We start from the raw sequence: 26,196 nt of genomic DNA on the forward strand, positions 1-26,196 counted from the left end.
CTGTGAATATGCTCCACGGTAACTAATTCGTCTAGACAAAATATTTTTTGCTAGAGAGTTCACTTCCTGTAGAGACGGCTTACGCCGCAACATAGAGGTCTCCGATACGGGTACGTCTCGGTATTTAGTCCGCACGTGGGCCATTTGCGACGGTTGAGGGTGATTGAGGCATCCAGTCTGTAGCCAATGTCTGTCGCTAACTGGACGCACAGTCAGCAAGTGACACCGATGATTTGTCGGGAGTCAATCGCTGCAAGTTTATGCTCTTTTTTGTCAGCTCTCAGGAGTGTGCCATGTGGTCAAAACTGTGTGGCGCCAAAGTGGCCGTCAAAAAGGTCTTAGCGTTAGAAAGTTGGTAAGCAGGCTTTTCAGAATGGATTACCAGCTGTCTAAGAGTATTATTTCGGAGTACATAACTCACGGTCACTTGGGCTTAAACTTAACGGAGGACGCAAAACAGTCGAAAATGTCTTAAAATGGCCAAACATTTGTTTCGTTATGCCTGAGGCTAAAAAACTGGAGGGCCGATGACATCAATGTGGTCATCTGGACTACCTAGTCCGTGTTCGAGATAAAACAACCGTCCAAACCCCAAAACGGTCCCATATGGGCGACGGAAAAGGCCTTCGTGTCATCCCGCTTTAATCCTATGCAAAAGGCCAGGGTCATGGTAATGTGGGGTAATATGCGTCCAGACGCTGAGCAGGTTGCGATTGATACTCCAGAAACAGTGTTGGGACGCAGAATGCTTCTCCAAGAAGATCTAGGAGGAGTTTCAGCCTTCTAGCTCAACTCGAACCGCAAGTATGAACACATTTTTGGAGGAGAAAATGGCATTCGGGAGGTCGTAGGCCTATCTTCAAGCAAGACAGTGCATCAGTGCAGAGGTCAAGCAAAGCTTGAAAGCAGTGCCAGGAGACTGTGATAGGCATCTGTGGCAAGATCACATCCCAGGCAACTCATCGGATCCAAATTTCATAAAAATGTGTTGGAAATATTGAAATCGAGGCTCGTCGAAGCGAAGCGCTGTTCCAGCCTCGAGGAGCTCACGGCGCATGCCAAGTCAGTCTGGGCTAACTTCAAGCCTGCTATGCTGCCAAACATGCCGGTTGGCATGCCGCAGCATGTATTCATGTGTTTGCCTATGAAATGGGGAGCACATTGAGGGGTCATAAACATATCAAAACGCAATGTTCTCTGTTTTACATGCAAATGTAAGGTGAGAACGAACTTATGGGACACCCTGTATGTAACCTCTGTGGCTGATAGCCCAGGCAACCAAAGGTAATAGGATGACATATGAGTCTTATTTACAATAGGTATAGCTAATTAGGGGGTTATTCATCGGTAGATTATAAATCAGAATGACAGAGCCCTAAAGAAATGATGCATTTATTGAATGAGTGGCCCTTGTCGCAAAATAATAAAAAGGATTCCATCCTCGCATAAATCACTTAGCACAAGGTTTGGAACACTGCCTTATTTCACATTGACGCTGAGGTTATATGAGTTGGTTATGAGTAGGGTAAGGGCGGGTAAGAGTACGCGGGCGATAAGAGTACGCATCAGCTGTTTCGGTTGCTTAGCAACGCGGGTTTGTCGAGTTCATGAAGTGACATGAAGCCGCCAGTGCGTGCTTGTCACCAACGGAACGTGGGCGTTGAGCGGCGACGCTGTTGAGTTTAAGGCGATGAATATTATTTTCGAGTGTTATGATATTATTATGGTATGGTACAATAATTTTGATACTTGGCAGTTGAGATAAGGTACATTTCCGTGATTGTTGTGGGAAACTTGTGAGGTTATCTGGGGAAATACTGTGCAGTGCAATATTCTGTTTGCAAAGTTTTGCACAACGTTTCGGGGTTGTTTTGTGCGCGAATTGCATGTACGGTAAGAAGACGCACTGTTCAGGAGGGTAAGAGTACGCAGAATTATACATTAAATCGAATATACAGAAATATAAAATTATTAATCTATCGCTCAATGACGTTTGTTTTGTAGGTTTATCATCAATGGAGCACTGTGATGCAGATGCGTACCCGAAATTCTTCCAAATACGAGTTATTCTCCCTTTTAATTGTGCATTTTTTTTTTTAAGAAACACACGACATGATTATTTCCTGATTTATAGACTTGAAATATTTATTTTGTTTTTCTTTTTGGATACTAGAATTAACTTAATGCCTTCTGAGTTTGAAGTTAAGCATTTGGACAGTACAAGCTGCATAGGTGTGTGTTCATATGCTTGCGTACTCCACCCGCCTGGCGTGCGTACTCTTACACACCCCATATGGTAAGAGTACGCAACTGCAGCGGTTCAGAAAATGTCAGTTTTAGACCACTTCCATTTACGCTGAAGGATCGTTGTCCCATGGGTTGATGGCTAATTCAATGAACTTTAATATTCCCTTTTTGCGATTTCTTCCTTTCAAATATTAAACAAATGAGAGCAAGAAATCCACTAAGTGCGTACTCTTATACGACTTCACCCTACATGAAAATAGAGCACCTTCTTCACTTCGCAGGTTCCTTAGCACTTGATCGAAGTTGTCATAGCAATAAATTGGCAATGACAATAAAACCCTAATTCATTAGGTATACCCTGAATGAAACAGCATTGGAACTTAGTGCCCTGATTGGAACAAAGCGTGAAACAAGAACAGAGGCCCCGACTGAATTTGCTAGAAACCATAACGTTTAATCAGGCTAATAAGATAGGGAAAGTATAAACACTGTAAAGCTCACACAAAAACGTCACAGATCAAGCCACCAACTGAGTGCACATCATGGAAGTCCGATCTGTTCTGCTGAAATCATTTCACTTGGATCCAAGTTTTTCTCTGATGACAGTGCGATCAGCCGTTCTCAGCATGGAATTGTTCAACCTGCTTGATATTCACGGTACATCAGCGATTAACGGTAAGTGCATACTGCATGCGGAATGCCTACCAGGAAGGGTGGGGCCTCAAAAGACTGAGAAATCGATCATCATTCTAATTTAGCCGAGAGGCTGGCAATCATCGAATATCATCGGCTGGTGTTGTGCCAAGGGATTGAGCATGAAAAATCAGCGTACATTTACAAAACTATGATGAACATAAGCGCACGTTGATAACAAATGCACATCACCGAGCATATGATCATTTGTGTTCACAACGCAGACGCACATGCACAATTTGAAAAATCGAGCTTATGGCTCAGCCGGCTGGTTTCAGTCTCGCGATCAAACGTTGCTCACGTTCTCACATTCTCCTACATACAGGGTGATTTTATTACTTGTTAACCCTATTAGTGGCAGGCTCCTGGCTACCCCATATTAGTGGCAGGGGGGGGGGGGCTGTTTACGACCCCCCCTTGATATCTCGAGATCTAACCGGCCGATTTTCAAAATTCAAACGGCATTCGATTTGGCTCAACGAGATCTACATTTCTAAAAAAAAAAAATTAAAAATGTCAATAGGGGGGTAGAGGGGGGTAAAAACGGGCAAATTGCAGATACATTTTAGACTGTTTATCACGGCCAGGTTTCTGAACCAATCTTAACGCAACTTTTGCCGATCGATAGAGAATGAACCAGGAATTCACATGGATCCTAAAAATATGCATTTTCAAAAATCATAGGCGGATACAGATCATTGAGATTGGGGGTACACAAAAAGTATGGTAAATAAGGTTTTTGTTGGTACTGTTTCTAAAAAGGGTGGCAATGGTCTTGTTATGTTACAATTTTCTTATGAGAGAACGACTAAAATTGTATTGGTCATGCATAGGCGGTGTCAGGGAACCTATGTTGGGAGGTAAAAAATAACCCCCCTTTTTGGACGCCTGGATCCGCCTATTATAGCAAAAACGTGTCAAAAGAGGATGCACAATAACTTTGTATATGTTATCACATGATACCTTTCATTCACTGTTCGTAAAACTGGTGCAGCATCGTGATCTTCGCCCAAATGACTCGCTTCACGAATAGGACCCCCAATTCCCAGTGCTCTGGAGCCGCCCCTGGTAAAGTTATGAACTTCAAATTTTCAGGGAATGTGCCCAAATTAGTTTTAGGAAAAGTCAGAAAATTTCAGCATCGTAGCTTCAGCGGTTTCGGAGATATTCCCGAAAAACCTGAGGGGTGGATAAAAACAACCCCCCCCCTGCCACTAATAGGGTTAAAAAGTAATGAGGTCTAGTGGGGTTAAAATGCAAATATATCTTGCAAAATTATATGCCAGGATGACGAGCATTCTGGGACATTTTGATTTCCTTGATTTCATGCAGACACAATGTGAAGGAACGTCCATCGTGTATTTTACTTGTGCTTGAAGTTACCCCCTCTCTCACCGACACGAATCAGCCCGCCTGAGCACGTGTTGAACAGCACCATGGACTCCCATACTCATTAGGCGGACTGAAAAGGCTCCTATCGCCCATTTTCAGCTCTGCCAGATATCTCCACTGTTTTCTTGTTATATCTGCCATAGCTGGGTCCAAAAACTACACCTTTTTAGGCGCAATTTCAAAAATTTAAAGACCAAATTCAAAAAGTTTACATTCAAAATGCACGTGAACGTTTTGAATTTGGTCTTTAACTTTTTGAAATTGCGCCTAAAATGCTGTAGAAGCTTAGGGAGGGCAGGTCGAGGATTTTGATACTGGCGGCCCTGGTGGTGTCTGATTCGCTGTTTTTCTTTCTCCCTGAAGACTGATTCTTCAAAAGCTGCTCATACGCCAGATGGACCGTTTGAAGATTATTTATGACTACAAGCTTGTTCATGCGTTATTTAACGTCTTTCTGAGGTATCTCCTTGATCATCGTATGCTTCGAACTGCCTCAATGCTTCAAAATCATCGTTTTGTGTCGTCCCTTACTGAACGGCGGTGGACCATGCGTGCCCGATTGGTGGGACATTTTCAGGCTCCATTGGGGCCGAGGCCGTCGGTTAAAAAAAGGGACAAATGATGACACCATACATAATGTCCCAGATTTATCTATCACGTGCATTGCTTTTTTGCACGCGATTTTTCGATTTAGGGGCCACCATTGACGTTTACTTTTTAACAGTTAAAAAAAATCACCCTGTATGTGTAACCACCCTGTATGTATGTGTATGTGTAAACTCAACTATAATCGCATTTTTTAACCAAACTGCAAAAGTCAAACCCTAGTCATACACTTTCTCTTAATTCCGAATGTGATGACAGAAGTAGGTACGACTGGTCAGCTAAAACGTGTGACCTATACCCCCTCCCTTGTGCCCCCAGACGTCATATTCTGCGCTTGGCTGCGCAGCTGCACAAACCTGAAGGGCCACCAGGTATACGACCTGTTTGAACTGTTCGACGTCGACCGATCCGGAGAGATCGATTTCGACGAGTTCTACCTGGTCATCGCCATACTGGTCGCCGTCAAAGTATGCAAAATGTGGGACAGGAGTTGATAAGCGTGATGTGAAACCTATAAGATGACGGACCAATATTATAGCTAATTTGTAATGCATTAGCTCGACTTACCAGGAAAGACAAGCCACATTTATTATCATTATGCTGCATTGTGCACGATACGGCTCGACTATAAAACAACTTTTGGACAGAGATACTCGTCAGCCTTGCACTAAAGAGTTTATCCGTAAACACGACGATGCTTATCAGCTCTTGATACAAAGGACTTCGCTGCCTATTACAGATAAACGTATCTCACAAAACAACACAAGTTTTTGGCGTTTCTCTGTTCACATTCTCTGTCCACAGGACAAAGTGGAGAAGGAGTTTATCTACCGGCACTCGCGGGCCGTGTTCAACATCATGGACTTTGACCAGTCGGGCTCTGTGTCGGCCGAGGAATTCGAGAGGATCGGCTTCATGTTCAACTTCTACAGCACGGCCATCCGCTCCATCTTCAAGGAGTTCGACGTGTCTGGAGACTCAGAGCTCGACTTCAAGGAGTTCAAGGTAGCCGCCCGGCTAGAAGTAGGCCATGTTACGATATTCTCAAAGCAAAGCGATCAATTCGATATAAATGGAATATTTGGGGGGGGGGGGAGGCAGCTGTTTTCTGCGACATCCCAATGGCATTTGATTCATCGGGAATTGGACATGAGCTAGTGAGAGCTAGCCTGTGAAAGAACGGTACATGAATTTGAAATAATTAATCTTATGACATGAATGTAATGAAGTGCCTATTTTCAACCACGGCCGGGTACGATCATCCTCGACTCTTCTTTCGCAGCTGTTTGCGATGGCGTGCATTGACCAGCAGAGGGCCATCTGGCTGAAGGAGCAGCGGAAGCAGTTGCAGCGCAGCCAGCTCAAGTTCCTCACAGAGAACAAGGAGCTGCTGCTCTCCTTCCTCCGCAGAAGCGGCACCATTATCAAGGTAAACGACAACGATGCGACGAATCCACCGTTATTGCAGGGGAAAGAGTGCAGCAGAACGGGACCGGCCAACATAATAGTAATTTCGTACAATCTCAGCAGTGTGGTCGATCATGTCGCTATTGTTTTTCATAAGTATTGCCAATATGTAGAAAAAATGAAGTTTAATTAATCCATCAATCCTCCATCCACAGCGGCCAGGAGTCGAAGATTGAGGATGTTTGCACGGCTGCGAACGCCGGCTTGCCATATAAGTCGGGTGGATACGGGACATCAACTGCCCATGCCCGATCGGCAGCGTGGTGCGCCGTCCACCCAGAGTTCCACAGATCATTGGTGTGCGTGTGATAACACAATGTGCGTGCAGTCAATTGCATGCAGTGTTTGTGATTTAAATGCGGTAAACTGATGTTTTTTTCTGTGATGGTCTTCCTCGGTTTCATGATCCGATAGCTAACTTGGCCAATGAAGAGTTCCCATGTCAGTTTGTGTATAGTGTATATTTTTCCATCATCAGCCACACAAGATGATCGTTCACTACATTCATCCGGGCCTCGTCAGCCACTGATTCCAGTCGATATACATTTATGGCTGCTGACCGTCTTCAGCAAATTATAACTGAATGTGATCCATCACTTAGACGCGCGCCGTCAAGCTACGCATCTCACCCACATGGAATGTATATCGACGACGCAATTCGCACTATCTACACAAGACGCTCACACTGAGGACAGGGCGCACAGGCACACACTGGCCACTGGACCAGCCGCGCTCCCTTCGACATATATGATCCACCTATCGCCAATATATGTACAAGGCCATGGCTTTGAACGGTAACAAATATACATACCTCAAAACGAATTCGCACAAACGTGCCGATAAAAACGTACTGGGCACGGTCTACCAAATGGCCGAAAATTAACTCACACTTTGACGCGGCGGTGCACTTTAGAGACACCTAGCGGCGATTGCGGGAGACTGAAGTTGACCTACCACACACGGCGCGGCGCTGGCTGCTCAGTTGTTATCCGCAGTGCTCTTGTTCTCACGCGGGTAGAACTCGGCGATGGTGCTGGCCGGAATTCGCTTGAGCATCTCCTTGGGGAAGATACGCAGCAGCTGCCATCCGATGTCGAGCGACTCGAACACCGAGCGGTTCTCGTAGTTACCTGGCGAAGACAGAGTGCCGGTTACAAAAGGAAGGCAGACGTGAAGATTATTGGTGCGTCAAAAACGACAACACTCATCTGAGTCAGGTGCCATTGCTAGTAGATGTACGAAAAGTGAAATCATTTAGTGTCATGGGAAGTAGCGTGATGGATGTGCTTCACACAGCACACCTCAATCGGCGCTTCTCATAGCATGAAAATACTGAAAGAACGGAAGCCAAAGAGGGGGGGGGGGGGGCGACAAGCAAACAAATGAGCCTGCCAGTCTGAACAATAAAAAATAAAAAACGCCGAAGCCACGTTCGTAAAGTGGCTAGTGGTCATGGGCCGAGTCAGCATAAAATTTTGTCGCAGCTTTTCAGCACCTAACTACGCAGTCCCACGACAAAACATAACTTTCGAAATGACGTAATGACTTCCCATTTCAGTTAAGCATAGGTAACCCAGCTGGCGACTCTGGCACCTGACATTTATCGGCTTATGACAAAAATATTCCTCTGCTGCAAATGTTACGACGCATCAGATCGCTTTACATGATCAGATAGGCGATTAATAGCAATGAGTAACGATAACAGCGTAGTCGCTAACAGGCACTATTACCTAATACCAGACCCACGACTGATCAACGGCTTTCATTCCATCAATTCTGACGCGCCGCTCGACACTGGACCTCTATACTCTTCCATCCACCACTCGGACTCACCCTGTGTGATGAAGTGCTTCTCGAACTTGGTGAGGAACTCGAGATAGAGCAGATCGTCGGCCGTCAGGGCCTCCTCTCCCACGACAGCCTTCATGGCCTGCACGTCCTTTCCGATGGCGTAGCACGCGTACTGAGAGAGCACAGGAGAACAGGGCGTTAGTGGTGAGATACGCCCGGCGTGGGGCAATGGGGGATGTAAAGAATGGTGATTATGATTTAGGGTTACAGGAAGTGCGGCTACATAGTAATAATGTCTCACTAAAACTACAGAAAATGAAGATCCACAGTTACGGCTGACCTAAATTAACGCATTATCTCTAAGGAAATGCGCAGTATATTTTGAATATTTAAGTGCTCTTACGCAAGTCCATTTGCTGCAAAGTTCATTTCAGAGAACGCATCGGGAAAACTCTGAACAAAGCCCCCAGTTTCATACTCGCAGCCATGTCAAAACGCACAGCACCCTCCTCCGAGAGAGAGAGACCACGTATTAGCTGCACATTTCCGCCCACGGCTTAAGTTTAACTGTTTAAAACGGCTTAAAGTATAAGTTTGAACTGAGTCAGAACTATCGACGCACATCATTTAACGTGCCTATTCAGAGTGACAAAACTATCAGGAAGTCACCGACGCATGCCGAAGTTAAAGTGGCGATTTTAAATGAGTGCCCCTTAAATAGCTCTGCAGATGAGCTTCCTTCACCCTCCCCTCGACGTTACGTGTGAAAGTAAACCGAAGTACGACTGGATTCCAGCCCACATGCCGCAGCTTTTCATACTCGATCTATATAGACAAATAACTCCTTGAACACGGCAAACGTATAATCAAAAACTACCAGCAAGAGCGCACATAGGGGAGAACGGGGCGATTTGGCCGCCCTTTTGTAAAAACGATATTTTGAGAAAACCAGTGCGCGTTTGGTCGATTTCTCCATGGATGGGTGTGGGGCGCTCAATTGTTGTTCCGGCCTATTACTTGCATCATGCAGGGACATCTCGTTTCGGTAGTAATTAACCGTTCTTTCAAAGACTGCACGGCGGCCAAATGACCCCGGTACCGGGGTCATTTGGCCGGGGGAGTGGGGTCATTTGGCCGGGCATGTGATTCAGAGATATACCCATTACAGAGCTGAGACAACCTGAAATATTGACGCTCAAGATTATGCTTAACTCATGAATCCTGGATTGATTCGACGCATGACTGATGTGACGATCCAGATGCCCCAATGCTGACACAAATGATGAGCATCGTGACTCATCTTTGATTCGCCTGAAATTCTTAATTTTTCAAAGGACTAGGCTTACACTCGATTCATTTGAATCAGTGCAAGTGAGGAGCCACATTTGATTTACGAGCTTACGACTCATGAGTTGAGCACTGCCCAGTGACAACAACAGCCAACTGTAATGGCCGCCAAATCGTAGATTGCTTTAGACGACAATCGCACTGCGAAAAAGTCCTTTGTGCACGAGTTGTTTGTTTATTTCAAACTCTGTCGTAAACATGAAATAAAAACGATTCCAGCTCTGGGTCTTCGACCCAGCACTTAAACACATCCACTGTAAAATACGGTCCCGACGGCATGGACACATGTCCATTGTCCAGTCATCACTGCGCTTCACTGTTTTTCACCTTTGCGCCCCTGTTTCTTCGACGGTCCAGCTCCCGACGTCAGATGGTTCGACGGTCCAGCTTGTGGACCCCGCTTTTTGCTCCTCGCCATACGTGCCTGTTGATTGTCCTCCAAAGCCGTCCGCTACGGGCTGTTAGTCATGATTTTAGAACGCCCTTTCTTCCGACCGGCTTTTCGAACGTTGATGCGCAGCTGCGGAAGTGGTCGGATGGACTCTGGGCTTCCGACAAGCAACTAAGACACGGCGACAGCAGGCGGCTGGAGCACGGCCGCGGCAGGCAGCTGGAGCACGGCCGGCCCCGGGGCTGGCGGCTGGAGCACAGCCGCGGCAGGCGGCTGGAGCACGGCCGGGGCCGTGGCGTGCTGATCTGCCGTCGCTGGGGCGACGACCGGTGCGAAGACCGCCGTCGGCGCAGTCTTCGTCGTCGAAGATATCCCGGTTGAGCGGCGATATCCCGGCCGCTTCGAATCCCTTAAGGATGTTTTTCCGCGTGAAGTCTTAGGCACGACGAAAAATCGGCGCCACCTGGTAGAGGTCGATGTGACGTCCCGGGTTCACCATCTGTCACCTGGTGCCGAAAGCCAATCAGCGGACACCTTGGTTAGGTCGTCCCTTGCATTTAGACTGCGCCGCATTACCATCCTCAGCGGCAGAACTTAGCCAGCGCAGCGCGTCGCTCGCAGACTAGGCAAAGAATCAACCGAGTCGCTGGGCGGCCAATTCGCCCCGTATGGGGCGGCCAATTTACCCCAATATGACATTTTTAGAAAAAGGGATCCGCAGACAAGCAAAAATTGTCACTTAAACCTGCAAAAGGGTCAGACAGCTCCCTGAATTACCAGATTGTTCTACCAATAGGGTTAAAATTTTGATGTCACCCAAATTAGGGACACCATGCAACTTTTCGTAAAGAAGAAAAAGTTACGTTTTTTAGCAAAAATTCAAATATCGTTGGCTTTACAAAAAAAAACTGGGCGTCGCCGAGTTTCCTTAGTTTCTTTCCAAAGTAGCTCTTATGACGTCGGATGGTGCCATATTTAAAAATAATCCCTCGGGACCGTCAAAACGCGTAGGCATGGGGCGGCCAAAGTGACCCGGGCGGCCAAATGACCCCGCTCTCCCCTACGCAAACTTTTAACGGAATCCAGAGCGAACCTACAGGAGTCCCTACCTCCCATCCCAACACGCTCAGCATATATAATCCCGCACAGCCGCGGACGTGCTCACCAGCTGGTTGGAGACATCGGCGTGGTCCTTGCGCGTCATGCCCTCGCCGATGGCCGACTTCATCAGACGGCTGAGAGACGGCAGCACATTGATCGGGGGGTAGATCTGCCGGTTGTGCAGCTGTCGGTCCACGTAGATCTGACCCTCGGTGATGTATCCGGTCAGATCCGGAATCGGATGCGTAATGTCTGGGGGAGACGAAACAATGGCGGTTAGAGGTGATCGATGTGGAAAGATGTTCGTAAAAAAACAGCAATCAGTGACGAAACAATGTTATAGGGTGGTCTAGGAAGCACTGTCTTCCTCATGTTGCGGTACATTGAAAACTAAAACTTCGCTTTTACTTTCTGGCGTAAAAAATTAACACCCAACTTTGTTTCGTTATTCTAGAAAGTTCATGGACCAGCGAGCGGTAACGGTAACGGCGCTTCTCATCGGTAACGACGCACATGTAGCTTTCTTCACCATTGTGCCCGAGTTTCGTTCGGACGGAAATCCGCAATTCAATTGGCGGGTTAGATAACCGATAAGTGCGTCATAGGTTAGCGTCATAGCCGTCATCGGTGCGTCAGAAAGATGACGTTAATGACCCCAGCAGCTGCATCTGTTTATTACCAGAATAACAAGGTTCAGACGGCAGCTCATTGTTCTCGCTAGTTCCACCGCCGCCGGCGCCCGTTACACGCCCACAAAACGCCCACGGACAACTCAGCTCACATCGTGACCAATTCAGCCATGAACAGAAAGTGCAGCGACGGCGCACGAGCCGCCTACAGCAGCTGGAAGCCATACGGCGGAGAGGTACGCAGCGGCCACAACGGCGTTCCCACGGCCGGAGGAGACTGTACCCAAAGTTACCGCGCCTGCCCTCACACGCGGAAGCAACCGGGGCATACGAGCGAGGATCTGCACGCGGCAACTTGGCTGACCGAGTTCGACTCGCTCGTTCGGCCGAGTTGGGCCACATGTCACGACCAGCTGTTTAACTTGGTCGTGTGTCAATGGCAGGTGCATTGTGCGCGCCGGCCGAGGGTGTTGGTTCTGATGGCTCCTATCGGGATCGGAGTGCACCCTGTGCTCAGGTCGACAAAACCGAGGGTTTCTGAGCCTGAGGCGGCTCACTGGCTCCTTGGGATGCCGTGAGCGCCGACGAAGGGGCGTTGCGCCAAGGCACACTTGCCCATCTATCTCAGTATGCTCTAATCCCTTCAGGTACGCTGTGTGGATTACACACAGTCTAAAATTGGACCCGGGACGAAACTGCGACACGGCCAGGCCGGAACTTCGAAAATATGGCCCCTGCAACGTGGCTACAATAATTTGAAACTATGTACGCAGCAACTAAAAACTAAAAGCGATGGCAGAACAATTTTCCGCCAGCAACTTTTCAGCATATCGTACTTCCGTTTCTTCAAAATTTAAACTAAATCAATCATCTACCGAAATCCATACAAACCCTCTTTTAAGCCAGTACAACTTTATCTTATCCTCCCAGCTCCCTCCCCTCCCCCACACACACTCACCATCGTTGGGCATGGTCAGAATGGGGATCTGCGTGATGGATCCGTTCCTGCCCTCCACACGGCCGGCCCGCTCGTAGATGGTGGCCAGATCGGTGTACATGTAGCCGGGGAAACCGCGCCGTCCGGGCACCTCCTCGCGGGCAGCCGACACCTCTCGCAGCGCCTCGGCGTACGAGGTCATGTCGGTGAGGATGACGAGCACGTGCTTCTCGCACTGGTAGGCCAGGAACTCGGCCGTGGTGAGCGCCAGACGAGGAGTGATGATACGCTCAATGGTCGGGTCGTTGGCCAGGTTCAGGAACAGACACACGTTCTCCATGCTGCCGTTCTCCTGTGGAGAGGGAGGGGAGGGAGGGGTGGTTAGTGCTGACTCCCAGTCCCCAAGCGGTTGGTGGGTTCGGGCTCTAACACGTCTGGACTGCATTGGTCCACAGAACGTTCAGGCAATCACAGCATCAGAAAGACTGTCTATGTCTGCGCCTGTGAGCCAGACAGCTTCCAATGTGCTGCATTTGACTGCACTCAAAGATAAGTCGAGCCCCGATAACAGGAGAGGTACCTATCAATGACAATCGCTCAGGATATCCGTGATAGGTAACGATACATTTCGCGTGCTCCCATGATATCACACTGCTAAACTGAGGAGTCAGGGCATATTTTGAGCAGTATGTCAACATTTTACATTTCACAAATGATCTTATAACATCACGGGAAACTAGGCCGAAAAACGAAGAAGTAAACCAGTCACTAAGTCGGCCTTCACAGCGTTATCAGCTAACATCAGACAGTCTGCTAAGAACCCAAAACGCGTCCTCAGCGTCCGGCTTACCTCGAAGTCCTGCTTGAAGAATCGGGCGGCCTCCATGTTGACACCCATAGCGGCGAACACGATGGCAAAGTTGTCGCTGTGGTCGTCCATGACCGACTTGGTGGGCAGCTTGACCAGACCGCCCTGCCTACAGATCTGGGCGGCGATCTGCACAGCACAAGACGCAGAGAAAACGACATTGTCAGTGAGACTGTTCGGAGAACACAAATGGAGCACAGGTGTAAGGGTAAGAAGACTGGGACTGTAAATGCAGCTGGAGGTTCATGGGTCTCGAGGTATGGTATTTAGCGACTTTTATCATGCGATACAACATCGATGCTGTAAAACTTAACAACAACCATAGAAATATGGATTCAACATGACAAAATACACTACCTGAACATTACTCATTATATACAGCAATAAGCAGAGGGTGGATGCGCCATGTAATTAATCCCAACCAGCAGCAAGTTAACACCAACCGTGACCTATGGCAGCCAGAGTATCCGTTCCCCATGGCGACACCTTACACCAGATAACAAATTGGACGTCATCAAACACCAAAACATGCGCACCTGAAACATGACAACATCCTGCTAGGCACCTCCTCTTGCCTTTACCTAATCACTCTGACTCTGACTCTGCCTCTGCCTCTGACTCTGTCTCACCTCGTTGTGAGGCAGACCGGCGGCAGAGAAGATCGGGATCTTCTGTCCACGGGCGATCGAGTTCATCACGTCGATGGCAGAGATTCCCGTCTGGATCATCTCCTCCGGGTAGATACGCGACCACGGGTTGATGGGCTGACCTGGAGCACACGTTACGGTCATGTTATGGTCGTAAGAGCGTCAAGGGAGTCAGCAGCCATGCGGAAGGAAAGGTGAGGGTAGTGGGGATTCAGCTGAGACTGGTGCACTGACAACGGATGGTGCTTTTGTATTAACGATTGCTTGTCATCGGTAGACTAGCGACACGACAAAAACAAAATTGCTAGCACCGGTATGTCCTTTCCCAAGAGCGCTGAAGTTAATGTAGAGTGAAACATTAAGCAGCCTCGAGTCGACGCCGCATTTCGCATAGAGCTAATAAGAGATGTTCGCTGGCAGCGTAACTCATACCGGAACAGCTGGGACAACAACGCACAACTCACCACCTTATTGAGCTGATCAGAATTGACGGCAATAGCAAAAACGCAATATCGTTTCCCGGTGGCACGGAACTTATTTCATTAGCCCTCCAAGTTGCTCTAATTGCATATACGTGAATACCGACACCACAGCATGCAAAGCTATATTGCTCGCATATCATCCCTACCAATCACACAATATAATATCTTCCGCACTATCTCGGCAATAAGTACCGTCAATACTCCCCCTGTCTACCCCACCTACACTACCGCAGCTGCCTGTCGCGTTCAGTAAGCCATACCCTGGATATCGAGGAAGTCCTCGGCCAGCACGGGCGGTCCCTTGTCGATGGGCTTGCCGGAGCCGTTGAAGACGCGGCCCAACATGTCCTCGGAGACGGGGGTGCGCAGGATGTCGCCCGTGAACTCGCAAATCGTGTTCTTGGCGTCAATGCCCGAGGTACCCTCGAACACCTGCGGACAAGGTATAGTTAATTAAATTCACCGAGAGGAAAGGCAGTGTCGAAAACACTGGGAGAAAACAGCAGGTCAAAAACACTACCGATAAGTGCGAAATTTACCTACCTACAGATAATGCTCCAATGGCTAGATGCCAACAAGTCAAACTAAGTTATCGGCATTCGAAACCAAGTAAATTACAATGACAATTTTGCGTCTAAAGCTAGAAAAAAAATCGTCAGGTTTACGGTGAGCTTCGATGACGTATTCCACACCCCACCGATACAATCTCCGTAGCTGCGCTGCGATCAGGACCGTTTCCTACACATACCAAGCACGTTCCGCGTAGTGGCGCCATAGCTGGACACTGGCCATTCTCTGGCCGGCAGTCGGAAGCTCAGCACCCACGGCACGAGCGGTCGGAACGTGGCCGCCGGCCCGGCCGGATATACGGCACAATTTACAGTGGGCCGGTTTTATTTCCCCGGCCACAGGCGTGGGCACAATTTACGGCTCATCACGGCGAGGAAATGATGGCTGGGCCGCCATGAAAATTCGCCGCACGGCCGCCGGAGACGACCGCGGTCCAATACCGGGCCGCTGTCTGCTGGCGGGCCGTCCCCGCCCACCGCTGTCGGCGGCTCCACCGCCATCGGCATCGGTAGAATCACCCACGGTAGAATCACCCACGGTATCAGTAGAACGACTCTCTGCACCGATACCATCACTAGCTCACCCAAACTATCCCAGAAACCACACCACCACCCTAATCACCACAGAAGTCCTCGGCACCAAAATCACCACTCTCGGCAACATGACAATCAACACCTACTTAAATCGGTATCGGCGACAGTGCAAACACAAATACAAAGTAAATCCGGTATCGGTTTCCCGCTCCTATTCAGCCCAACCTTTATTCCCGACGACTCACAGTCCATCAAACCCAGCACGGGGGTCAGAACACATAAAAACACCAAAGTTTTAAAACTAACGTTACTAACAGACAGGGACACCCCCACACCGGTCCCGCCGCTCACCTGTACGATGGCCTTGGATCCGCTGACCTCGAGCACCTGACCCTGGCGGTCGGTGCCATCTCCCAGAGTCAGGTTGACGATCTCACCAAACTTGGGGAACTTGACGCCCTCGAGAATCACCAGAGGGCCGTTGACACCCGACACTGTCTTGTAGGCTGTCGAGGGAAGAAGGAAGACGTTGGTGAGATGACCTCAGGAGTGTAGTATGAATATGATGAATGTGATGAGTGTATGTCAAAAGGTGTGGCGGGGTGAGTGTCACGCAGCACAGGACAGAAAATGGCGCACCGTGATGTCAAACACACCACCAAACCACACACAAGCTCACCATAAATCAGCATTTGACTTTAATTCGCAAAGTTAAATGGCAGTTGCAAATTAGGATCGATGCAATTCTTTGAACTAAGAGTCGTTATCACATTGCTAAATCGATGCTGATGACTAGACTAGTGCAGTGACCAGACTAGCCTACTTTATCCACTAATGAAATGGACGATAGTGCACCGCCGCAATACCGATACTAGTCGCGAGTAGCGCACGCTTATGACGCATTCATCTCAATACCCGGGAGCACAATCATGCTTTAGCCAAACGCGTTCCAGCCAATAACCTGTCCCTGAATGCTACGGCGACCTATGCAAATGTATGGCTTCACTGCGCTCAGCACATAATGAATACATGTCCCTGTTGGTGGAACATAATAATATTTAGCATCATGTAACGGACCTTGGCCAGAAAGTACCGGATAAAAGCAAGCTAAAATATGCCGATTTCATAGCAGGAGTCACCACACGAATTCGTCCCCTTTTTAATCAGCATTAACACCGGCACCTACAGACCTGGACCCGGTTTAAGACAGCCTACCTACTGTAGTTATAAACAAATAGTCAATACGTCATTACGAAGATTGGATTGTTAATCACTCGGTGGTCCCGGAACCCGTTTACATTGACCAGACTCAAGGCGTAGCAAAGTAACACACAGGTTACAGTATTACGACTGGCAATATATCAGCGCAGCAGCTGGGGACTTCAGCGCTTAGTCCGGATGCTCGGATAGTTAGCAGTTTTATAACAATGAGGCCCTGGGCACCCGGCCACCTCTAAGCAAGATACCTATTCAATTATACCTTTACTCCTCACAAAGAACAAACTGTATTCACTTGGTCTGGCATAAAAATAAATAGTCGATTGCTAGCAATTGTCCACTGAGCCAAGTTCCTGCCACGAATATTTAAACGGCGCTATAGCGATCGAGTTGCATGAGATCGTAATGGAGGTCTTTTCACATGGAGGGTCACAAGCCTCTGCAACAGCCCACCAATTTATGCTAAAGCATGGATATTTTACATAAAGCATTCATAAATGCATAAAACTGCACAGGGAGCTGAGCCCAATGTACCTTTTGAAAAATGCATTCGTATCCTTAGCATCGGGTGATCTAATTGTCACAATCGTACTATCAGATTAATCAATACATACATAGCCTAGAGCGTCGTAGGTATGTCATATATCGCCGGCCTCAATCAAAAAATTGTAGGCAACTAAAATCGTAAAAATAAAGATACAACCTTTGATCATAGTTTAGGGAGGGGCAATTTTTGGCATTGACAACTTAATGCCTCAGGTACCTACTCAGGGTTTTGATAGGCCTTCTTGTGAGCTCTCAGGTGGTTTCTGTAATCTGTTCTTGATATACCAAATGTCAAGATTAGAAGATCTCCAGGAGAGGAGACAGGTATCTGCCCCACGTCCATTCTAGGGTGGCTCAGAACCAAGTTCAGAGGCCTCTTGTACCAAAATACCACAATAGGTAGAATCAGGAAGCTGTTTTTTGTAGTTAGCTAGCCTACAGTGGTGAATTATGTTGCATAACCCATAATGAAAAGCCCATAGCTGAAAAAGCTCAGTGGAATGTTTAAGTAAATTGTGCTGCAGGCCTTCATGTCAGTGTTCCAAACTGGACTGTCATCAGTCATCACCTCTTGGTAGGCAGGACTGCTAAAGCTGCCAGGTAAGCAACATTATCCTCTCAAATATAGAATCAGTGGGGCCAATTATGATATGATTATCAATGATTTAGTGTTACAGTTCAGATTGCAATTGTCATTAAACCTTATCTTCAGTAAGACTGAGATTGAATGGGCCGGATCAACTATCAAGTCCGAGTGTAATTTTACCCTGAATGAAGAGGCAAATGTAATAAGAACTCGATAGTTTTATGGGACACTGGGACACACAAGCACATCAACTAGTCACTCCCTGCCTAGCCCAAAGCCTCTAAGTCTCACTGCTGCTCGTGTGGCATACCATGGCCCTGAAATGAGTTCCTAATGTTGAAATGGCAATTTTCAACAAAAAAGAGTAGCCCTTAATTGAAATGGACTGTCTCAGAAACAAGAATGCTAAATAAAGCGGCAGCTGAAGCCACACCAGTGGGGGAGCAGGAGGGAGCTATGCTAACCAGCCTGTGCTCAGTAGGTACAGTCCACAGCAGAAGTAATGTGGGGTTTCAGTCATGGGTATGTTCTGCTTATGAAGCTTAGGAACGATTAGCCAGACTACAATGAAACTTTGAATGTAGCTTATATGTATTGTCACCCTTGCAGCTGCAATTTTAGCTATTGACATCTTCTTTTCGATCACTCCGCATTAAACAATCGCCAGTCAAAGCCAACCGTTGAGATTGGTAAAACCCTACATTACTTTAGCGGTGGGCTGTACCTACTGGTACCAAGCAAGGATAACTGCAACATCAAATCTAAATGTGACATATGCATGATATTTAATTGATAAAATTCTAACTTCTCACTGGCTAGTACAACCTGGTTCTTGCAATGCATTGTGAACCTTGACAGTGCCTGCCGCCTGGTGATACAGCACCTGTTCTAGATACCATACAGGTACCGATACTGTGGAAACTCTGCACTGTAGTTAGAAATAGTGTCACAGTAGGTACAGCAATACTCAGTGCATAATCTACCTTGCATCACATAACATTCACACAGGCTTAGCATCCAATACCAGCCAAGATACCTATAATAAACAGGTAGATCCGATGTTTTGAGTAAAGCCCTGGTGACGTCACTGATATTTCTTATATGGAGAATTTCACCCGTAAGGAAAATATTTTACATACAAAAATTTGAATGCTATTAGGAAAAAATACAATCTTTCAATTCCACCATGAAAATTATATAATTTAATTAATAAACTCGAAATCCTTTGAGTGTTTGTCCCAGACCCCTGTTATACCTTTGGTCACGTGACTACCATGATACACTTTGCATTTTACAAGGTTATGACTTAAACGGAAGTAATAAATGCTGCAAATGTATTATTTATGATGTTTTAGGCAGCAATCGTGTGAATATATCCTGAAATTATCCATAATCTGCTGAAAAGAAGTCACGTGATGTTACCAGATTGTGCTCGGACAGCATTTTCTTGAATTTCGATTTTGAGTACTTTGTACCTTCATTGAGGCCTAATAACGGACGTTTTTAGTTATAAAATGAAGCACTGAATCTAATGAGGGCAAAATTTATTCATTTTTGCACTTTCAGGCCGGGCTATCCTGGCATGAACTTCGGCAAGTTTGTGTGTAAAGCCTATGGTGAAGGGAAAACTTCACGCCCGGCTGACGTCACAGACCTCGGCTACCAAATCGTGTCCGGTGGGGGCTGATACCAGCAATGATTGATTAAATTTAGCATGGGTACTCCGTCCCTTAAAATACTAATGACTATCCATATTTCAGACTATATTTATGATACCAAAAACATTCGCAAGACATTTTGAATGCTGAATCTGTAAAAAGCAAATGATTTGGCAGCTAAAACAAATTGATAAAAATCGCACTACTGAACTCAAACTCACTGATACGAGGCTGTGAGATGTAGTCTCTTGTGATCGCCATTGTGTGCTCAGTACGAGCCTGGTGTGGAGTCAAAGTCGTCGGCATCTTGCTGACTGCTGGAACTTCCGCTTCGAATTAAATTTCAAGGAATAACACTAAACTTAATTGAATACGACGGATTAGACCGGTCACAACCAGCGAAGAAGTGCAGTGGTTGCTCGAAGAGAATCTTGTGTATCAGGTGATCCCAACAGCTGTTTGGGCTGTACTCCACACTGTGATGGTTTGCTTTAAATATTTCTTATTTTGCATCTAACTTATGATTAAAATCCATTTTATCAAAAAATGTGTAGAAATTATTCATCGAATGAGTACATGTTTCAAATTTTACTGAAATAAAAAGGTTCTATCAGTTGAAGTACAGCAAATTGTGCTATGAAGGAATCTTGTGTTTGGTAGCATTCTGCATCGTAACTAGCGACAAATCCTGCGCAGTTGTTGCAAAATATTTATCCTGCCAAATTCTGTTTTTGTTGACTTCCGGAAGCCGAATGAGAATACGGGAGATCTTTTCTTCGGATTAGTCATGCCGGCTTTTTCATGGGAAGGTTATGTGCATTGATGGTTAAAGCTTTTTGTAATGAAATTTACTAACTGATAAATCCAGATTGAAGCAAAAATATCTGGGCCGTAAGGACAATTATTCACCATTCAAGCATCACAACCACTGCACTGCTAAGTATCTGATCCTACATCATTTCGATATTTTATTTGCCAAAAAACAAAGGCACAGGCATAGCCAAATATGTGGTTTCTAAATTTAGTAGGATGGCTTTCATTTCTTCTACAGATCTGTTTCTTCACTTTTGCCACAGGTGAGAATCAAATTGAAATGTTCAATAACTTTGTTACCGAGCTTTTGCCTTTTGACTGCTCACATTATCATATAACATACCTACTTGGGTTAGTTGATCCCACATCCTCTCATTTTTTAGTTTGAAATATGTGGTTTTCTTACTTCAACTTCCACCATTTTCAGCTCAAATTAGGAAATGATCTAGATCATCTGTGGGAATATAAATGGGGAGCAGTCGTTTTACTTCTTGATATTCTTGGTAAAAGTATACATTGAGTCCGAGTGACTGTTAAAAGATAAAGTTTTCATATTCTTACATTATTTGACATCCTGAATCAAAAAATGATACTTATATGTCTTGGAAATAAAAGAAAAAACATAATCAAACCTGACCTAACCTTACCTATTTACCTACAACCTACCAACCTACAACCTACAAACCTACAACCTAACCTAACCTAACCTACAAACCTACAACCTAAAACCTAAAACCTACAAACCTACCACCTAACCTAACCTAAAACCTAAATTTTTTGCTGTTACATATTTGTATCAACAGCGTCACAATTGTCCACTCGGACCTAATATATACTAATACCATATCCTTTGAGTATTACAAGAAGTGTATTAAAATAGGTCACCAAATAATACATGCTATTAAATCAATGACTTTCAACACAAATCAGTCCAGCCTTGTTCATCAGGAATCTGACCATCCTTGTCTTGATGCTGTCAGCGGCATGCCTGTACTACCTGGCTGAGCTGGTGGAGGAGTACTCTGTGGCAGCCGGCCGCTTTATCCGCTGGACGATCCTGGTAAGTCCCTTTCACTCTACAAGTACAAGGAGGGGTCATTTGCAACACCTTTCTATTCTGGGGCTATTGTGTAAATGTGTGAAAAATTATACCTACTTTTAAGTGAATTTTGTCTTAATGAATGGATGGGTGGCTATGAACAAACACAGACTATATGAACATACTTATAGTATTTCTATCTGCTTTAGTATTTGATGTATTTTAATATTGGTTTTCAAGTGATAACTATTAACTGTTTTATTCAGGGTGTCGATGACCACTGCAGTCCCGGCAAGGCTACAACCCAAGCATTGTGGCCATCTCTAATCTCTATCGTTCGCTCGACTATCCCCAGTTTACTCGATATAGCTAGGCTCAGGCTAGGAGCGCACGAGACATTCCCTCGATCGATTGCGCCTGCCACCATTCCAGCCAGTGCCGTTAGTGAAAGGGTCGACCACTGTCTTTCCCGGAGGTCATCAGTGCGATAAGACCGGCTGTGGCCACGAGTATCTGAGCTGCAGAGGTGGCTCTGGGATCGTTAGTCCTTCGCAGTAGCGTCCCGGACAGACGGCTTAAATCATTAGAGTCGGCTCCGTCCGTCTCGGGGCCGATGCTTCAGCCTAATGACCTCCGTCGGGCGCCACCGCGGCAGGGAAATTATGAGGACTGCCCGCCACAGTTTCTCGCGACAAGAGGCATTGCACGACGGGCGGGGTCGTGACCTTTGACCCCTGCGACCCCTCGCGAGACATGGTATGTGGCTCCGCTCTGCTATCGCTGCGATAGTGTAAGACAGGCAGCAGCATTGTCTATTTGAGGTATTGGAATGAGCTTTTTGGTGCCTGAGGCCATAAACATGTCTTGACGATTATAAGTGTGGACGCTCCCCGTTCATTATTTGTATTTTGTCGAACGAGTCATTGCCCTGTGCCAGTACCCGCGCTCTGTCCTATGCATCGCAGTCCGGAAATGTTGCTCGTCTGATAAATGTTCGGCGTAGTATCTTATTTAGAAACATTATTTGATTTTCGCTTACTTCCTCAACCCTGAATCTCTGAGCCGCCAATTTGATCTGGCATTGGGATTCAACCTTTCACTCGCTGCTGTCCAGTGACGTACCCAAGGGGGGGGGGGCACGGGGGCCATGGCCTTGGGGCCTCTGATAGCCTGTGGCCCCTAGTCGCCTAGGGGGCCCTGGTCAGTGGTCAAATGGGGGGCCTCTGGTCGCATGAGGCCCCTGATCGACTGGAGGCCCCTAGTCGCCTAGGGGGCCCTGATAGCTGGGGGCCTGGTCGTATGGGCCCCTGATAGTCTGTGGCCCCTAGTCGCATGGGGGGCCTCTGGTCGCATGAGGCCCCTGATCGACTAGGGGCCCCTAGTCGTCCAGGGGGCCCCTGATCGCCTGAGGGCCGCTGGTCACCTAGAGGGCCCCTGGTCGCATGGGGCCCCCTGGTCGCCTGGGGCCCCTGATCGCTTTGGGGGCCTGATCGCATTGGCCCTTGGTCGCCTGGAGGGCCCTGGTCGCCTGGGGCCCCTAGTCATCTGGGGGACCTGGTCGACTGGGGGGCCCCTGGTCTCCCGAGCCCCCTGGTCGCCTAGGGGGCTTAGTCGTCCGGGCTCCCCTGGTCGCCTGGGGCCCCTGGTCGTCTGAAAGAACACTTATCACCTGATTGATCCCAAATCTCTGAGTGGCTACTGGCTACTGGATATATGTAGAGACTGGAGTAGGCACTCATCTGAAGGAGCCAATATCTTTCACGGTGCCGGAGATATCACAGAAAAACAAAAAGGCTAAACTGAATATCCCCCAACCTTGGCCCCAAAGGCGTCATTGGCTAACACAGGGATGTGGGTCGATTTGCAATCGCATTTCCTCCTAAGTCCTATTCCTCCAATGAATACAGGGTGTCCCAGAATTACCCAAGCATTCATAGACCCAGGAACAGGGGGGGGGGGGGCAGCGGGGGCGCTTGCCCCCCCCCAACTTGAGAGCCGAGGGGGCGGCGCCTCCCCAACATTAAGGCAGCGATAAAGGATCTTTCATCCATTTTCCGGACTTCTTTCCTTCTTGTTTCCTTTTATCATCTAAACATCAACACATGGCATTTTCTTTGCCATCTGAATGGTTTCTGATGATACAGTATCGATTTGACAACTTCTGCTATTGTCATCCCGCTTTGGTTTGGGCCTGACCTTGGCCAAAAGTTTGGCAGGCCGGATTTTATCTATTTTACTGGACCATTTGAGTCAACTTTGAGAATTACATAACTTACAACGGTGGTAAAATCGTTGCTATAGGCATGACACAGTTTACCCGCTCCGGGTGTGAGAGAGGGGTGTGGGGCAATGAGTGCACTGACGTGGCGCCCTCGGAAGGCCGGTATGGGATTCAAGCTCAGCGACACTAAGGGTTTGAGTGGTGCCTTCGGTTATCGGTAGCGCCGTCAGAATCACCGGCGAAGGGCCCTCAGAGCCGCCGGTAAGGGCCTTTAGAGGCACTGGTGTGGGGCCGTCATGCAGGTGCCGGTGTGGGCGCTCGCCCAGAGATTAGTGTGAGATCAGATAGAGTCTGATCAGAGATCAGAGATAGTGTGATTCTCTCAGAGGCGCCGGTGAGGGTCCTTACAGGCTTTGCTGTGGGCCCTCATAGACGCTGGTGTGGAGCCGTTACAGACGGGTGTGGGGCCTTTAGAGCTGCTGACGCGAACCCTCTACAAGGCGGCAGGGGGTTCTCAGTGATCGGCAAGGGGCCCTTAGGCCGGCAGAAGTAGTCCTGTGGGGTCCTTAGAGACCGGCATGGTACTGTCAGACGCCGTTGGTGCCCTCAGAGTCAGTAGTCACCGGTGTGGGACCCTCAAAAGTCACCAGTGGGTGGCCTTTAGATGCGCAGGTGCTGACTGTTGGGTCCTCAGAGCCGCCGATATAGGGCTTTAATATAAGGCACTGGTGTAGGCACTCAGAGTTGCGGGTGTGAAACCCTCAGAGACACCGGTGTGGGCCCTCATAGGCGCCGATGAGGGCCCCCACAGTTGCCGTTATGGGACCCTCAGAAAAATAAGTGTGAGACCATCACAGGCGGGAAATGCCCCTAGAACTGGCCTCTCATAGGCCGGTAAGAACTCTCAGAGGCCAATAATGGGCCTTTGGGGACCACCGAGGGGCCCTTAAAAGCCGCAATAGGCCCTCAGAAGCCGGCGTGGGGCCCTTATGGAGATCTTAGTGTGGCTATTTAGGGCCCACGAGGTGCTCTAACGAGCCCCATGGGACCCTTATGAGTCCAAATGTGGCCATTGTTAACCCTCAGCGGTCAAATGGCGCCGCAGGGCCCCTCGGACCCGAGGGTCGCTTTGAACCCGATGGGGGGGGGGGGGGTACGTGTCCTCATAGACCCCTAGCTACGCTACTGTTTCATATGCATCATGTCAGGTATTTTAGGCTCGCCCGCCCCCAAACTTGAAAATCATTCCCGGGCCCCTGCAAGCATTTATTTTCTGGCTAAAAGTACAATTGCGCTCGATTCCTAGTGAAACATATAATAGCCGCGTTTACATAGGGCTAGTTGCCAGATAGTGGAATTCCGATAACGAGACATTTATTCCACACTTTTATATGATATACCTATTGTCCGGAATTGGAGGATGTTCGGTAATTGAGGCGCTCGCTCATAAAATGCCATGCGTTACATGCACACTCCTTAACCCTAGAACGCCTAGGGGGGGGGGGTTGTATCAACCCCCCCCCCCCTGAGGTTTTTTCGAAGTGCACGCTAAACGGCTTGTCGTAGCGGGCTGAAATTTTCAATACCCTCTGGGGCAACCTTTGCGCATCTTTTGCCGAAAAAAAATTGATCGGGTCATGTCAGGTCACGGAGTTATGACGTCATAAGAGGTACAGCCTCCGGCCGACAGTTACCAAACGTGTGCGCCGAATCCCTAGGTTTTCTGCCGGTGATACCCACATTGTTTGATGGATCATGATGAAACTTCCCATGCATGTTGGGGCAAGCATTGGCTATCGTGTGGTGCAAGAAAATTGACCGGGTCAGGTCAGGTCACGGAGTTATGACGTCACAAGAGGAACAGCGTCCGGTACTATTTTTGAAAAGCGCCCGAACCACTATTTTGCTAATTCTTGTCACCTCAATGGGAATATGCAGCAATATTAGCTTCTATAGGGAGCAAATGGACCTCCCAAATCCAAAAATACAATCAGATTTCAAAAATTTAAATTTTGATTTTTCGAATTTCTGCCGCCGACTGTGACCTTGCCGACTTCCGGCGCTCCCAACGCGCCATTTTTAGAGCTAGGGAAACGAAATACATACCAAACGATAGAGAATTGATCAAGGAACACGATAGTGAAGGTTTCAAGTCGATATCTCCCACCGTTTTGCCGCCATCGCCGCCGAAAGTTGAAAAAAGTCTATTTTTCCGAAAATTTGACCTTTGACCGGTCAAAAGTAGGTCAAATGTTGACCTAGGACCAAAAAGTATACCACCAATCGCGAGATCTCGTTGAGAGCAATCCGTTGGTTTTTTCCGCTAAGCTCTACGACCTTCCGTTTCGAAACGCCAGGGGGGGGGGTCGTAACAACCCCCCCCCCCCCTGGTCGTTCGTGTTATGAGAAATGGC

General features: G+C 47.6%; 3 protein-coding genes across 3 annotated transcripts in view; 2 read left to right on the forward strand and 1 right to left on the reverse strand.

The window, feature by feature from the left end:
- Positions 1 to 2,610: 2,610 nt before the first annotated feature.
- Positions 2,611 to 6,850, forward strand: LOC122392283 (EF-hand calcium-binding domain-containing protein 9-like). Its single transcript, XM_043386970.1, has 5 exons — positions 2,611 to 2,922; positions 5,257 to 5,405; positions 5,743 to 5,943; positions 6,221 to 6,367; positions 6,561 to 6,850. The coding sequence occupies exons 1-5, from the start codon at positions 2,790 to 2,792 to the stop codon at positions 6,579 to 6,581; spliced, it is 651 nt and encodes a 216-aa protein (XP_043242905.1). The 5' UTR covers positions 2,611 to 2,789; the 3' UTR covers positions 6,582 to 6,850.
- Positions 6,848 to 20,148, reverse strand: LOC122392282 (V-type proton ATPase subunit B). The gene is made up of 9 exons (XM_043386969.1): positions 19,931 to 20,148; positions 16,053 to 16,207; positions 14,859 to 15,030; positions 14,099 to 14,238; positions 13,452 to 13,598; positions 12,623 to 12,953; positions 11,100 to 11,287; positions 8,239 to 8,368; positions 6,848 to 7,535 (listed from the first exon to the last, which is right to left on the reverse strand). The coding sequence occupies exons 1-9, from the start codon at positions 20,013 to 20,015 to the stop codon at positions 7,384 to 7,386; spliced, it is 1,500 nt and encodes a 499-aa protein (XP_043242904.1). The 5' UTR covers positions 20,016 to 20,148; the 3' UTR covers positions 6,848 to 7,383.
- Positions 20,149 to 20,456: 308 nt separating this feature from the next.
- LOC122392275 (protein TEX261-like) overlaps positions 20,457 to 26,196 on the forward strand; it is a 72,436-nt gene continuing 66,696 nt past the window's right edge. Inside the window, exons 1-2 of the mRNA XM_043386963.1 lie at positions 20,457 to 20,785; positions 21,503 to 21,582. Of these exons, the coding sequence (XP_043242898.1) occupies positions 20,716 to 20,785; positions 21,503 to 21,582 (150 nt within the window). The 5' untranslated portion in view covers positions 20,457 to 20,715. The remainder of the gene's footprint in view (positions 20,786 to 21,502; positions 21,583 to 26,196) is intronic.

This window comes from Amphibalanus amphitrite, unplaced genomic scaffold (genome assembly GCF_019059575.1).
Source record: "Amphibalanus amphitrite isolate SeventyFive unplaced genomic scaffold, NRLGWU_Aamphi_draft 000479F_arrow, whole genome shotgun sequence".
NCBI classification, from domain to species: domain Eukaryota; kingdom Metazoa; phylum Arthropoda; class Thecostraca; order Balanomorpha; family Balanidae; genus Amphibalanus; species Amphibalanus amphitrite.